General features: G+C 30.9%; 3 protein-coding genes across 4 annotated transcripts; 2 read left to right on the forward strand and 1 right to left on the reverse strand.

Moving 5' to 3' along the window:
* The first annotated feature begins 791 nt into the window (after positions 1–791).
* On the forward strand, positions 792–1,519 carry LOC131637608 (uncharacterized). Its single transcript, XM_058908204.1, has 3 exons — positions 792–970; positions 1,048–1,127; positions 1,216–1,519. Exons 1-3 carry the CDS (start codon positions 899–901, stop codon positions 1,478–1,480), a joined length of 417 nt encoding a protein of 138 aa, XP_058764187.1. The 5' UTR covers positions 792–898; the 3' UTR covers positions 1,481–1,519.
* Positions 1,520–8,611: 7,092 nt separating this feature from the next.
* Positions 8,612–10,741, forward strand: LOC131637611 (uncharacterized). The gene is made up of 4 exons (XM_058908207.1): positions 8,612–8,842; positions 9,161–9,249; positions 9,644–9,723; positions 9,812–10,741. The coding sequence occupies exons 2-4, from the start codon at positions 9,178–9,180 to the stop codon at positions 10,074–10,076; spliced, it is 417 nt and encodes a 138-aa protein (XP_058764190.1). The 5' UTR covers positions 8,612–8,842; positions 9,161–9,177; the 3' UTR covers positions 10,077–10,741.
* On the reverse strand, positions 10,570–15,924 carry LOC131637609 (uncharacterized). 2 transcript variants are annotated; one of them, XM_058908206.1, is made up of 8 exons: positions 15,259–15,924; positions 14,451–14,657; positions 14,241–14,308; positions 13,558–14,088; positions 12,435–13,482; positions 12,178–12,314; positions 11,830–12,007; positions 10,570–11,635 (listed from the first exon to the last, which is right to left on the reverse strand). In XM_058908206.1, exons 2-8 carry the CDS (start codon positions 14,599–14,601, stop codon positions 11,043–11,045), a joined length of 2,706 nt encoding a protein of 901 aa, XP_058764189.1. In that variant the 5' UTR covers positions 14,602–14,657; positions 15,259–15,924; the 3' UTR covers positions 10,570–11,042. The 2 variants fall into 2 exon arrangements, with proteins under 2 accessions (XP_058764189.1, XP_058764188.1); XM_058908205.1 differs by having other exon boundaries at positions 12,435–14,088.
* Positions 15,925–17,004: the final 1,080 nt, after the last annotated feature.

Here is a 17,004-nt window from a genome sequence, read left to right on the forward strand (position 1 = left end):
CGAAGTCTTGACGAACCTCTAGCCCAGCTAGTGTTTCAAACGTCATTGATGATCGACAACCAGCTGCCCATCAAGGAAAGGTTTTACAGAAGTTTCTGCCCCCTTCTATATGACCATATCCAATAAGGTGGTTTTCGGAATTTACCTGCCTCCTTCTCTCATGACTAAGTCTAGCAAGACGGTATCTAATGTTTTCATACCTTTCGTCTAACGAGACTTACTCTTATACCTTTTGAACTACGCATTGACTAATTAGGAAATCTCAACATTCACTCCCTTAATTTCATTATCTCGGATTTAAGGTGTACCGGATAATTCCAAAATTATTCTTTTTATAGGCAATATAGCTAAGTTCAAAATAGCACCAGAAGTTCAAATCATATATAATAAAATTATGAAAATTTTAGGTATGAAAGTAAGAACAATAATCTTTCAAACCCAATTAACGAAAATAGTCCACTTAAATTTGAAATTTACAGTTCTACCACTCAAGTCTTGACCAATTACACGACCTTCTCTTCTTTCATTCTCAGCATTCAGCAGCGCCTCTTTCTTTCTCAACCTCTCTTTGTTAGTTCGATTCACTTCCTCTGTCTCCTCTCTTCCACCGCTCACAATCACATACCGACCCACGACCCACGACCGACGTCGACACGATTCGATCCACTCTCTCCTCCTTGCTCCCCGCCTGTCCACCACCGCAGCTTGCCTTCCCCTCTCTCCCACCGCCCATTGCTTTGTGGCCTAACTTTGTAAGTTCAATTTCTTTTCGCCATTTTTCTAGGGTTTTTATTCAAGCTTTCAAATTTCATTCTACTCACAGTGTAATCATCAATTTCATTCTATCAAAGCCATAATCATTATCTCTCCTATTTTATCAAGGTACAAAAAACTCGAAATGAGTGTTACGGCAAACCCAAAGAAAACCCCTGCTCCCCCAATTGTTAAGTTGAATACGGCCTTCAAACTGGTAATTATTAAGAATTTCTCCATGCTGTTGTGACTGTGAGTTAGTTACTTGTTAATTATACTGATATTGATTGGCAGGCCGAGGCATGGGTAAAAGGTATGAGCGGATCTGCAGATGATGAAACAAAGAATGTGAATATGGAGGGTAGACCTCATAAGTCAGTATAATCACCACCATAGTTAAATTATTCACAGTTTGGCTCCTACAAATCTATTTGCGATATAACTATGTTATTATGTTGGCAGGCTTGGTCTAGGAGCAAGAGTTCCACGAGAAACTAAACTAGGGCTTTCGAATGACCCTGTTGAAAGGAAATTGCAAGCCAAATTAGATGCTGATAAAAGAAAAGCAGCCAATATTGCCAGAGAGTCTACTCCGTATGCAAGTGAGGCTTTAGATGATGACGAAGATGATGAAGACGAAAGCAGAACTAATGCTTTTGCCAAGAGAAAGGCAGCAGTTCCGCTGTCACCGCATATAATGGGAAATAAGAAAAGGAAGCTACACTAATATTAAACCGTTTTAATGTAACGCTTTGCGAGTTATAGCATATTTTGCATTTGCTTGGCTTGGCTGTCATGATGGCTTCAACTATGCTGTATTTTTCTTTTGGCTGTCATGATTCATGACTGTATTTAAGCATTCTATTTTGGATGTATCATTTTGATTGAGGGCTCAATTGCCACTATTGTAGACTAAAATATGGTTGTAAAACACATGGTAACTTGCTTATGTAAATGAGATTTTCTTTTTAATAGACAAATATTAGTGGGTTATTTTAGTTTCCAAAATTCTGATTAGTATTCTATCAGTGTCACCATATGTAAATAGTAGCTTAAGGACTGCATCACTAGCATATTTTGAGCACATTATATCATCATTTTTTTTCATTAATTCTTCAAAAATTCAACAGTTAAAGTTAATTTTTTCTTTTTGTTTTTTGTTGTGTTAATAGTGAAAATTTATTTACATGAGTTGCTAGAAAAACACAAAACATAATAAATAAATAAAATATACTGCACGCGAACGAAATTACCGATAATAACCTTGAAAAATATTTAATGCACAGAAAAATAAATATTTAACTGGCAGAAAACACACAAAATATTATCTGGATAATTAAACTACAGGACGACAGATAGTACGACATTTAATACTGACAGTACAAATATTACATAATATAATGAACAGTACGACAAATAAACGGTACATTATTTGAAAATAAAAGATACGACAGACTTTAAAAATGACTATTAAAAACCCATGCTATAAATAACAACATATAGATGATTGGGAGTGTAAACAACCCAGGTCCGCATTTTTCAGGACTGTGCAGACAGAAAAAGGACATGATCACCACCAAGACAGTGGTGACCATAAGAAAACACGTATCCATCCACTTCGCCATTTTTGCCGGGGAAGAAGAGAAAATAAATATGAGGTAGAAATTTGAGAGATGAGTTGAAATTTGATGTGAGAATTTATGGAAAAAATGAGAGGTATTTATAGAGTGAAAAGAAGGATAGAGACGTTGGGGAATGAAGTGATTTCGTACAAAAAAGGAAAATTTGAGTGGTAGTAGGATTTGAAAGAAAGTGTATGGTAGAGTTTGAAAAGAGAGATGTATAGAATAAAGTTAGGATTTGATTTTGAAAGAAAGAGATTTGAAAAGAAAGGAAAAGATTTTGAAAATAATAGAATATAGTACAAAAATTAGTGGGAAACAAAAACTAATAATAATTTACTCGTTACCAGTACCGTCTGAATCCCCGGACTCTATGCCTGCAAAAAATTTAATTCTGTACCAATTGCGTCAGTACTATTTATCTGCAAATAAATCTCAAATAAACAGCGTGTGTGAAGTGATAAACAGTAATTGGCGTTTGTGTAAGAATAAATTCAACAGCGAACCAAAATACCGTATAAGAAAAATTCTAAAAACCGAGTATTCATAAAATCAGGATATTTATGGAATAAAATCCAAGATTATATGAAACTCCCAATTTTTAAACAGAAGTCTGTTGCCTTCTTTCTGAAAAAAATGCGGGCAAATTTTGGGGTATAACAATCAGTAACTTCATGTTTCCCGTTAATATTCAATATTTTGATCTTATTTTTAAAAGAAAGACATATTTTTAAAATAAAAATAAATTTATTTTACCAAAATTATTTTCTATCAATAATATATATTTTGATTTTGCATATATTATCTTGAATTATAAATAATTTCAAAATAAAAATATTAGATATATAAATGATTAAAAATCAAAACATAACATTTTTATCGTGTTTGGATTAATACATTATTTTTAATTTTATTTTCTTTAATTGTGCAAAAAATATAGTAATCTGTGCGTTTGCACGGACTTTGATATTGTCACTCATGCGATTACATGATAGTGGTGTGTTACTCGTGGGAACACATGATACTTGTTCTTGTTATTATTCAATATTTAAATTAGGGGTGTCAAAACGGGTCAGGCCCGCCGGGTCGACTCGTTTGACCCGCCATTTTGGGTGAGCTGGGTTGAGGTTTTCGGCTCGGGATCTTAAGTGTACCCTCCCCGCCTAAGCCGCTTAAAAAAGCGGGGCGGGGCGGGTTTTGCCCGCCGGGTTTTTGTTAATTTCTATATTTTTTACTTAGAATGAAAACAACTTTAACTAAAAAATAACACTCTTCTCTTAGGATTATGTTAATTGAATTGTATTCTAAATTATTTTACACACAAATCGAATTATAATTGTAATGTTCTTTCTATAACTTTCTAATACATGCACTACGCCAAATAAGCTATTTAATAGCACTTTTTTGTTTGTTTTTGATAGCGCTTAAAATTGCTATTAACTGCGCCGCTATTGTAAACATTTTTTGTTTAATAGCACTTTAAAAACGCTATTAAAGAACCAGTTTTTGATAGCGTTTTTTCTAAAGCGCTATTGAAGAATGCATTTTGTGTGTGTTTTGATTTGATTTCGACAACACTTTCAAACTAAGTGCTATTAAAGGGCACATGTTTGATAGCGTTTTCAAACAAAGCGCTAATATATGATTCATGTTTGATAGCACTTTTAAAGAAAGCGCTAATATATGACTCATGTTTGATAGCGCTTTCAAAGAAAGCGCTAATATATGACTCATGTTTGATAGCACTTTCAAAGAAAGCGCTAATATATAACTCATGTTTGATAGCACTTTCAAATAAAGCGCTAATATATGGTACACTTTTATTTTGTGTGCATAAAATCATTATATTGGTGCACAAATATCAAAAAGCTACATTTAATTCAATACCGAATAACACTTTAAGTTACTCATTGCATACATATTATGATCCACCAATACCAGATAACATTTTAAATCAAATCCTCTTGTTTACAAATATCATAACATATAGAGGGTATTTAGTGTACTTAAAAAAAAAAAAAGAGGCCATTTGCATAGCCAAATTTGTATATGCATGCATTCCATCTAAGAGTATTTTAATCCAAATCCCAAAACAAAAGGTCATATTCTTTAAATAAAACACCTAAAAAACAAGAAACGACAACCAAACAGCACCAAGTAGTAACCACACTTCAAGAACCAAAAGCGTTGAACCCATAGGTACAATCATTTAGCTATGCAAAATAACAGCTTCTTGGTTTCCTGTATCATAGAAAAAATATTGATTATGTATTGTACAATAAAAATCAATTCAAGATATATAAAATAATCAAAAATTTAATGTGGGTCTAACAAGTCCAGTGACAAGAATGACTGCATTCGAGCTGAAGTGATTAACAGCAGCCGCTAAGTCACACATAGTCGTGCATATTGAACAACACACCAATAGAAATGAATTCAACACTTAAGAAAGTAGAAAACAACTTCACAATTTTGGAAAAGGAAATAAAAATCTTCAATGCTCAAGTTGCAGGAGTAGTTCTATAAAGATGATCACTATTGTAAAACAAAAACAGAACAATCACGAATTGAGAAAGCTTGAGGATCGATTTTTCATTAGCCAGTAAACAAAGGAGCAAGACAAGTTTGACAGATGAAAGCATTGCTGTCAAAAATGAATTAAGTTTCAATTCCCTTAATTATCCAATTAAGTTTCAATCCAAATAAAAAAACATCAACTGTTTTTTGATTCTTTTTCATAAAGATCTTATTCTTAAACAGTATCAAATGTTGTTCCTATCAATGCCACAAATTCCACATTCAATCCAATGAACTATCCTCAATCTTTCACCACTTACATTGTCTCAGATTTCAAACACAATCAATAAAAAAAACACTCAACAGCACAGTAGAGAGAACATCTTAAGCATTCCATTATCGTGTCATGCTCTCTTATTTTCTTGCTTGCATTCAGCCATGCTTACTCTCGCCTAACTTCTTGATAGAGAGAACATCATCTAATATAAAATAGTCTAACAATTTTTTTGTTGGAAACAATAGTATTTTGAATTCATGCTTTGGTTGTTAATAATTACTATCTATAAATGTTGCAATGATAGTTACAACACCTTGTATTATTGTGTGTCTTATGCAACTAATAAACTTTAGCAATGTAGTCAATTTTTTAAAAAATCAATTTTGGCGTAGTGATGTGTTGATTGGAATAGTTGAAATAAAAGAACAACTGTATGACATGCATAATTATTAAGTTCTCAATACATTACCTCACATGTTTTCTTTAGAAATAGATGTTGATTTAAAGAAAATGAAGGATTTGATTAGTTTATACGTGTGACAAATTTAGAATTTAACTATTAAGAAATCAGTCAATATTAGAGTTTATAGGATGTAAACAGTGAGAAAGTTAGTGTTAATATTTCATGCATTACTATTTTATGTATTGTGATGTAGGCTCTGTTTGGTAAGACATGTTTTCGAGCTTATAGCTTATGTCTTATGTCTTATAAGCTCATATGATAATTTAGACCCGTTTGATAACGGTCTTTTCATCACGAGCTTATAGCTTATTTTACTAGCTTATAGTTTATTTTCCAGACGCTATTTCAAATAGCGTTTTAGCTTATGTCTTATAGCTTATTATATTTTCTTCCTTTTTTATCCTTATTATTTTAATTAAAATCCATTTTTAACCCTTATAATTTATTTTAATTTAAAATAAAATAATTATATATTAATTATCTTTTATGTTATTTTATATTTATAAGTTAATTGAACCGCTAATTTTACCAAACACTTCAATGAACTTATAAGCTATTAGTCTCAACCATCCCCTATAAGCTATAAGTCATCAGTCGTTAGCCATCAGTCATAAGCTATAAGCTATCAGCTAGCTTATCAGTCAACCGCTATTTTTACCAAACAGACCCGTCTTATGTAATGTAATTATTATCACTTTTAAGCCAAGTTGAAGTTCTATGGTGCATTGTTAAATAAAATTTTTTATCGACCTCTTTGGTAATAATAAAAAAATTTGTAAATTATGTAGTAAATCAAATTGTAAAATAAAAAAAAATAAAAATTGGCGGGCCGGTCCGCCAACTCGTTAGTAAACGGGACGAACTTGACTTTTGAGCTCAGACACCTAAGTTGGTCCGCCCCGCTTTTGGACGGGTTTAAACGGGACGACATAAACGGGGCGGGCCGTCCGCTTTGCCACCCCTAATTTAAATCAATAGCTTAATATCAGTACCACATGCGCGTACCATATCAGTAGCCGTATTTTAAAAAAATAATAAATTAGGATTTGAATCAAAAATATATTTTTCCCCTCTATAAAAATAATAAATATTATTTTTGTTTTGGCGTTATTTATAAAAATATATGAATCAATAGAAAACTTAGTCCCATTTATAAAAATAACATTATTTAAAAATATTTGAGGATAATAAAAATATTTTATAATAATAAAAATCTTAAATTGACAAATTATAGTGAAGAAATATTTAATCAAATTATATAATTCAATTATTAATAACTATTTAATATAATTGATTAAAATTAATTTACAAATCAAATACATTATTCTCTATATAAAAATATAAATATATTTTTTCGGAATTATTTATAAAATATTTAAATCAATATTAAATTATTCTCGTTATTATTCAATATTTAATTAAATGTGTTAATATTAGTATCCATGTGTATCCATACTATATAATTTGTATTTTGATGAAATTGACTCTATTAAAGTTTTAATTTTAATTTTAATATTTCAATTATTTTATATTTGATATATATATATATATATATATATATATATATATATATATATATATATATATATATATATATATATATATATATATCATTGATGATTGATAAACTTCTCCCGTTAAAATTTTAAATTTTATATATGACAAACAAATTATATGATTAATAAAAAAATATCCTACAATTTTTGATACTATTTATTCATACATTACTTATGTTTGGTTCTAATTAGTATTTATAATGAAGTTCATTTAATTCATTTAAATTGTATGATTATTTTGTACCCAAAATTTTTTGTATGATTATTTATTTATATAAATTGATTATCTTCTACCCATATACATTAAAATGTGCGATTCTCCTATCAACTCATTCATGAAAAACACGATACACTATTTTATTTATAGTAATAAACTATTATTTAATTATACTTTAGTTAATACATTACTAAACTTTTTATATATGGTAAACTTATAGTAGAATAATTGTGTACATATTTTTCTTTAAAATATCACAAGTCTTAATAACCAAAAATAATTTCTTCCTATTAAAATTTCACATTCTTTTTTTAATTATTTTATAAAATATTAAATTCTAACACTTAAATTAAATAATGAAATTGATAAAATTTTAAATAAAATACGTATGAAAACTCAAAATATGTTTAATAAATTTTAAAAAAATGAATAATGAGTATATAATAACTTTATTGTTAATAAAAAAAGTTAATTTTTTTTCAAATATTTAAATTTAGAGGAAACTTATCAATTTCATTTTTTATTTTATTTTTTTTTAATTTAGAACATAACTAATATGCGGTCATTATTTAATATTTTCTTTTTTTCTTTGTTATATAATGTTTTTTAATATAAATTTATACTATATTTAAAAAATTATAAATTCTATAGCATATTTTAAGTGAATTGAATATAATTTTTATCAAAAAACTTGTGAAGATTGTTAAAAATTGAGAGTAAATAATATTTTATTATAAATTTACATTTTTATTTAAAAATATGTTTTTTTATAAGTTTTTTTAAGAAATTCCGATTTTTTATTTTTTTGATCAGTTACGTGAACTTTTAGAAAAAATTTAGAAAAAGATTTTATTTAATAAGTTAAAATTTATCTATTACCAAATGTTTGTCAACTATTTTTAATATGAATTAATTTAGAATATCAAAGGTTAATAAAGAGGGTAACTATTAGTATAATATATTTGAGTAGTTTAATTTTTTTTTGAAGAGAGATTAAATTGGATCAATAAATTATATATTTTTTAATCTGTTACATTATTTTAATTTAATGATTATGAATTACCATTTAACGATTGACACATTTTAAAAAAAAATAATGTTGTACAAAAGGTAATATATAAATTAAATGACATTTTATCAAAAATGAAAATAAAAATAAGACATGTGTTATTATTTTGGAGAAATTTACCGTTCTACCACTCAAGTCTTGGCCAATTACACGACCTTCTCTTCTTTCATTCTCAGCATTCAGCAGCGCCTCTTTCTTTCTCAACCTCTCTTTGTTGGTTCGATTCACTTCCTGTGTCTCCTCTCTTCCACCGGTCACAATCACATACCGACCCACGAACGACATTGACACGATTCGATCTACTCCCTCCCCGCCTGTCCGCCGCCGCCTGCCTTCCCCTCTCTCCCATTGCTTTGTAGTGTAACTTTGTAAGTTTAATTTATCATGTTAATAACTAGGGGCTGTGTTGTGTACTTTTAATGGTTGAGTTAAGGTTGTATAGTGTAATTTATTTATTTTCATCAGTTTGATTTCTCTAACATCTCCCGTGTTCAATTCTAATTTAATTTAGGGTTTCGCAAGGAAATATTTAATTTAGGATTTCTTAGAATTAGCTTGATGTTTATAAAATGCATTCTACTTACTCCATTGTAATCATCAATTTCATTCTATCAAAACCATAATCATTATGGTGTAATCATCAATTTCATTCTATCAAAACCATAATCATTATCTCTCCTATTAAGGTACAAAAAAGCTTGAAATGAGTGTTACAGCAAACCCAAAGAAAACTGCAGCTCCCCCGATTGTTAAGTTGAACTCGGCCTTCAAACTGGTAAATTATTATCTTCGCCTCTCTTGATATGAATAGAGATTAGAGAATACGGTTTATGTACTTTATATCTATGAAGTGGTTAGTGAGTTACTCCCTCCGGTTTTATTTATCAGAGATAACTTACTTTTTAGATTCATATATCCTGTCTATTATTGGACCAAATATGTTGATTGTTGAATGAATCTAAAAAATAACTTGTCTCTGATAAATAGGACCGAAGGGAGTATTTGTTATGGTATTGATCAGCATTCATTCAGATTTTAGAGTATTAACTTACAGTGATGAATGTGTTATTAGATCTGGTTGTTATATTTACAGCAAGTATTATGAATTTCTTGATGCTGTTGTGACTGTGAGTTAGTTACTTGTTAATTATACGGATATTGATTGGCAGGCCGAGGCATGGGTAAAAGGTATGAGCGGATCTGCAGATGATGAAACAAAGAATGTGAATATGGAGGGTAGACCTCATAAGTCAGTATAATCACCACCATAGTTAAATTATTCACAGTTTGGCTCCTACAAATCTATTTGCGATATAACTATGTTATTATATTGGCAGGCTTGGTCTAGGAGCAAGAGTTCCACGAGAATCTAAACTAGGGCTTTCGAATGACCCTGTTGAAAGGAAATTGCAAGCCAAATTAGATGCTGATAAAAGAAAAGCAGCCAATATTGCCAGAGAGTCCACTCCGTATGCAAGTGAGGCTTTAGATGATGACGAAGATGATGAAGATGAAAGCAGAACTAATGCTTTTGCCAAGAGAAAGGCAGCAGTTCCGCTGTCACCGCCTATAATGGGAAATAAGAAAAGGAGGCTACACTAATATTAAACCGTTTTAATGTAAGGCTTTGTGTTATTATAGCATATAGCATATTTTGCATTTGCTTGGCTGTCATGCTAGCTTCAACAATGCAGTACTTTACTTCTGGCTGTCATGATTCATAACTGTATTTAAGCATTTCTATTTTGGATGTATCATTTTGATTGAGGGCTTAATTGCCACTACTGTAGACTAAAATATGGTTGTAAAACACATGTTAACTTGCTTATGTAAATGAGATTTTCTTTTTAATAGACAAATTATATTAGTGGGTTATTTTAGTTTCCAAAATTCTGATTAGTGTTCTGATTAGTATTCTATCAGTGTCTCCAGGTCCATATGTAAATAGTAGCTTGAGGACTACATCACTAGCATATTTTGAGCACATTATATCATCATTTTTTTTCATTAATTCTTCAAACATTTATTTTTTTTGACAGAATTGTTCCAAGATTTTTGGTATATTTATTCTCCTAGAAATGGAACAGCTTCAAAGTTATTCCAAAAAAAAAAAAACAGCTTCAAAGCATTATGCATTTTGTTCTTTTATTATCACATAGTATTATTCACATTTCTACTTGCTCTCTTCTTGAATACTAATACTATGCTAAGCTGAGTTCACATTTCATTATTTCCACACACACTCAATACAATAGGTTAACCAAAAAGCAAATGTACAAAATATTGTGTCAAACAAAAAAATCAACACACCAGGAAATGTGATCGGCAAATCAAACTTTACAAAATCTACTATCAAACCCTCACCCAAATAAAATTGTTGCTTAATCTGTTGTCATAAAAACAAGTGTAATTAAGTACTTTTGCCAAAAGCAGCTGCTACTTGGCTTTTATGGTTCCTTATTGAATATTATCTTCATTCACAGCATGCTTGAGAGAAAACCACTAAGTTGTCTTCTACATGTTAATGCTGTTATTATTGTCCTTCACTTCAAATTGAAGCACAGAATATTAAGTTTCTGTACTTTGATTCACAAGGCTCAATATTGCATCTTCCATCAGTTCTACAAGAATGGTGTCACTCATTTCAAACCCAACTGTTTCAGCATCGAGTCGAAGTTCCATCCATGTTCCATTTCTTGCCAGGTCTTTCCTAACAATTTGTTCCAAAGTATGCGGTGGTGGCAAAGGAAGGACATGCCAACACACTCCTTCCCAAACTTTGAGAATAATCTTTTTCATATTCGGTGTTGGTCTTATACTAGGATTTACAAAAGATACACAAGGTGATACTCCAAAGTAGTGCCAACAAACCTCCATGAGAACCTCGTTGATACTGTCGAATAGGAGCTTCTGTTCGTGGAAAAGCATGTTCGAGAAGAACTCTACCTGATCAAACAAGGAAGGATCTAATATCTTGTTTGAGGAAAGACATTTCATCATTAGTTGATCTTGTGTCAAACCAGAGGCGTGGAAAACAGCATTTATGTAGTCATATATCAATTCATTTTCTTCAAAACAACATTTTCTTCCATGAAATCGATCCGTTGATGAAGTGTCTTGTTCCTCAAATCGAATTTGTAGTGATTGTACTCGCAATTTAACTGAAAATCAAGAATGAATGTGTTATCAGTTTAAAATTATTATGGTAAATAAAAAGAATCGCAGATTGTTGAATCTGCATGGAATAAAGGGAAAAGTTTATAATTTCTTTTCTTATTTTTTGATTTTGAATTATTATTTTAAATTTTAAGAACATAGCTAGAGGGTTTTCAAGGTTCCAGTGCAGGAATTTTACCAGGCTGACATGTGGAGTAGCCAGGATCATCATCGGAGAATGGTATATCGAGCACAGAAACCGGACTTGGTCGACCAGATACATCTATACTACTTTCTAGCTCTTCGATTTTCTCTGTGATGGAAGAGTGAGAAGGGGAAGACAGTGGAGATGATGGTTGGTTCTCTTCTTTCACATCCTGTAAAAGAATCAAATGACAGTTTACTTTAAATAAAATCTTAACAGTTAAAGAGGCTTTAAAAGAAATCTTGAAGGGTCCATTGTAACTGATTATACTTCTGGCATTATAGCCAATTTATCCTCAAATAAATGATTTGCATAAAAATATAATACAACAAGTGAAATTACCCCATTCAAACATTCAGAAAATCTAGCATCATCAGGAATTTCTGAGGCATCGTGATTTTCGTCCTTCTGGTTAATGCAGTCATTTGGATCCGAGGAAGATTCCAAAGCATTTATATCTTTTGCGAATTCGACATTGCCTGCATAAAAGTTAAGAAAAGATAAATGATGGAATATATATAAACGCCGGCAAACACACACAGACTAAAGTTTAGAGTTTATCAATATCTATTAATTAAATCATATGCTTTGAACTCTACCTTCAGCAACAATGTCATCTCTAACCAAATAATCGGCTTCAGAAGTATCAACATGACCAAGATCATACGAGAAAGTTGACTCAGTCTCAATTTCAGGTACATTAGATCTTTCATTTTCATTACAAACACTTGACCAGTTCCTTGAATTGCTTGCTTCCTGATCTGTTTGATCAATAGAGGTGGCTTGCTTGGGAGACAAGTTATCGTCATTAACCTCGATTATTTTATCTGAAGTGGAAAATTTTGCACATGCAATGCCAGTCGCATAATGATGCTCCAAATTCCCTCCAGGACTTCCAACAGGAGAAAAGTTGTACTCAGGAAGAGATAGAATTCTCCCAAGGGTTTTCGGAATCTTCCTGCTAGAAACGCTTGCGTCATCATCTCCATTTTCTAGCATCTCAGATAAGTGTTTCCTAGCCTCGATGTAAATGTTTGAAACCTTTTCCTTCTTAGAACCACTTTCACGTTCCGCATTAAATTCAGAGTCTTTCAATGTACTAGTCTTGTTTCCTTTCACAACATCAAACATAGGCTTTGCAATTTTTTCCATGAAGAAACGGTCTTTATTTGGAGATTTCATCCCACTTTTATCTTTACCGTTGGCCTTTCCTCTTGAGCCGATGTTTTCACCTTTGACAGGGAGTTCATGGCTTCCATGCTTCTCCTTTCCTATAGCATGTTTAAATTTTCTTTTTATCTCTGTAAGAGAAAAATGTGAACCAACTCTCGTAGAAGAAGGACCTTTGTAAGGGACAATATCACGCGAATAAGGTGACAAAGCAATATTGCTTTCACTTTCTAAAATTTGCGTGCCCGTTGTTGCAGGTTTCAGGATGACAATTCTATTTGGAACCTCAGTTTTCGCAATTTTATTTGTTGGTACTTTTGATTGAGACTTCACCTTTTTCCAGAAAAATTTACGATGCTTTCGGTTGACAATCTCTCTGGTTTGTTTTAGACTGCTGCGAAGGTCTTGTTCGGAGAAGTTGGAATCAGCAACAGATTTGAATTCTTTTTCACTTCTCCCACGAGCATTCTCCAACTCCTGCATATATTTCAGTAAGTGTGAATTCGGATCTTGTAGAAGTCTAAGAAACAATTCCTTATCCGAGCTTATGACCTGAAGTTTTTCCATGAGTTCATCCGAGCAAAGGATTTTTTTATCTTCTACACTATCTTTCCCATTCAATACCATCTGATTCACAAAATCATTAATTGCATCTCTTGCAAGTTCTTCAGAATTGGTCTTCTTTTGGTTCGATTGAGTATTAACTTTGCTATTATCATCATCGTCATTCATCAAGGAACAAGCTTGTTCGATTTGACAAAAATCTTCCATTATCTTGTCCAAATCTAGATTATCTCTTGATTGTCGTTGCTTTAAGAGCTGATTATCTGAGAATTCCGATTTCAAAGTAACATTCAGATCATTAGTATCCATATCTCGGCTTTTCTTGCGTGATTTTCTTTTCCTTTCGGAATCTCTCTTCACGGAATCTCGAGACCCTAACTCGGTTCGCTTTGATCCTACATTATTACTTTGATCCTTTATTTCATCCCGGTCAATGAACATCTCTTCTTCTATGAGTTTCTTTACACTAACCTTGTCAGCATCCGTTTTCACTGTTAGTCTCTTACTCTCTTCTCTGTCCTGAAACATAGACGATACATTTATATCAACAAACGACTACGCATAACGTAAGAAAATCATAATCTAATGTAACTTGTGCTCAATTTTCATGTATTTAAACTCCAAATTTTTGCTGACAGGAAAATCATCAAGATTTGGACTAACGAACTTACAAAATTGCCTTGATATTCTTCATCCAAATTGCTCAACGCCTCGAATTTGTTCTTAGTAGGTACAACCTCTATAGAAACAAAAAAAAAGAAGTGAAAATCTAGTTATATATCTAACATACATTACAGAGATTCCAATATAGACATAAGACAAGAACAAAGTTGACATTATTTGGAAGTAAAACTCAAACATTAATTTCATTAGGACATTACCAAGAGCATGCTTGTTGTTGTGCCTCTTATCTGCAATCAACTTCCGAGTAAAGCGAGCATGGCGAAAATCAAACATACTAATGAATCCCCACATACAACCCGACTGATCTCTTTCATACTGCACAGGGAATCTTTGAGACCTCTTTGCCATATTGATGATTGGATTCGACACGATTGACTTACTTCAGTGGTATAATTTTGCATAACCTGATAGATGGACAAACACATTCAATAAACAAATGCCCTTAATAATACTCATAAAAATGCTTCAACATAGTAGTTTGTGAGCATAGACGTCTTAAATAAATTTTTGGAGGCCCTGGATAGACTGTGACAAAGCAATTAGAGGTCCTATATCATCGCTTTCTAACGATGACAAATTTTATGAGGCTCTATTTAGTTACAGTTTTACTAGACAAATTTTAGGCCCAGTGCGGTTGCACGTCCTCAAAGAGCTCTCTTTTTGTGAGCACAACACCCTAATCAGAAGGGACTAATGCAAACCAAACTAATCTGTTCATGATAACAAGTTTGTTTAAAACACCTAAATAAAAAAAAACCTAGCCAGATTTAGACTCAATAACACACTCCACCCAGACTTGAAAAGTTAATCAATCTGATCCATATTCGACCAAATTCGGCTTATAATTTCGCCATAGTAGTTTATATTTTGGTCATCTCAATCATCAACTCCTCATGGCAAAAAAATTTGAGTCAGAAAATGAAAGAATATGAAACTAAATCAAGTTCTTAATAACATACAATATGTAAAGAAAGACTGAAAATTATAACAGCTAAAACTAAGTACCTGTTGTTAAAGGACTCTTTTGGTATGATCAAGCTGAAAGAGTAAAAGACAAAGCATCTATGAATTCAATTTTCAGTCCCTTATGAAGCTCTCTATCTATGACAATATAAGCTTCCTTTGGATAGAAAGGTATCAATGAGATGACTTTTTTGGTTCATGCACAGACCTTAATGATTAACTCAAGTTTCAAACAAAAGCTGAAAATTTCAGTTATCCACTCTTTCCAGAAAAGGAAAGTGAAATTGAGACAATTTCCAACAGATTTACAGCTCACAAGTTCAGAGATTCCATCTCAACTTTTTTCCAATATGAAGAGAAGAAAAAAAAAGTGAATGATTAAACTTAATGAAAAAGTTTGATAATCACAAAGAAAAAGCTTCAAACACACAAAAGCAAACTTGGCACCAACTCATACAGAACTCAATGATTTCTGCATAACAGAACTGTTGTTGATAAAATAAAAATGCCTGGAGAAAAAGAAACACTATGAAGCTGTTTCAAGGTTTGGCAGGAAAAAAATGGAAGCTTTATTCAACTGGGTATAGTTTTGACAGCGAGAAAGGGAAGAAAAATGGAAACTTGCACCGACCCAGCAGTGGAAAAAAAGTGAAAGAGAGAGAGAGATGTTGAAGACAGACAAGGTTGGTATTGTTGAAGGACAGAAAAAGAAGAAAAGGGCACTAACACTAAGGTGGTATCCTACGTAGGTGGGACCATGTTCCACATATAACTTTTGTACAATTTGAATGCTTCATTCATGATGTGATTGTAATTGGATTCTACCTAACAAAATTGTTTACATTCAATTAATGTGTATACATAAGTGTAGTTAACTTTAAAGATTGTTACTATAAAATATGATATTGTGATATCAATTTGAATTTGACTATAAATTAGGTAAATTGCCAAATTTTATTTTCAACTTATTTTAGACAATTGACATTGACATGATTTAAGGATTTAAAAGACAAAATATGTTTTAAGAAAATTTATTTTTTCACACCTAACTTACTACTATACCTCACAATTATATCACAAGTAAATTGAATTTAATTTGTTAAATAGATGTAAACTACTAATTCATTTATTTATATTTATGTATTTAATACTAATATGGACAGATTAAAGTAAATAAATTGTTGATATTTTTAAATTAATAATTTTTAAAAAAATATATAAACTTGTGATCAATTTAATTAAACAATTAATTAATTTAAATCATGTTAAAAATTGAAAAGTTGTGATTAATTATATAATAAAATTAAACATAAGTTAAGTTTTGAATTAAGTTATTTATTTATTTAATTAAATTAATTATGTTTTTAAATATGATTAATTAAATGTTACAATAAATAAAAAATTAAGAAATTTATTTTTAAAATGTATGATCAAATTTTGATTTTTTTTTAAAATAAGATATAAAAAATGCATTATATTATATATTGCAAAGTCAACTTCTTGACTTAAAAATAGAAAATGTCACATCAATTAGACTTTATACAAATAAAACTCTATAAATATTTGTAAAAAATATTATAAATTCTTTATAAAGAAATATTTCTTACCTAAAAAATGGATAGAGGCGCGTCTATTGTTGGTTAACTAAAAAATGAATCAAAGAGAACTTCATAAATTAGGGGCTAAATAATTTATTGTTAAAGAATGTTAGTTTCTTTTGTTGGATAAGAATCATAAGATAATCTCATTATTTGATACTATTACTTTATTACATATCATCATTTTTTT

This window comes from Vicia villosa, unplaced genomic scaffold, assembly GCF_029867415.1.
Source record: "Vicia villosa cultivar HV-30 ecotype Madison, WI unplaced genomic scaffold, Vvil1.0 ctg.002056F_1_1, whole genome shotgun sequence".
Taxonomy (NCBI): domain Eukaryota; kingdom Viridiplantae; phylum Streptophyta; class Magnoliopsida; order Fabales; family Fabaceae; genus Vicia; species Vicia villosa.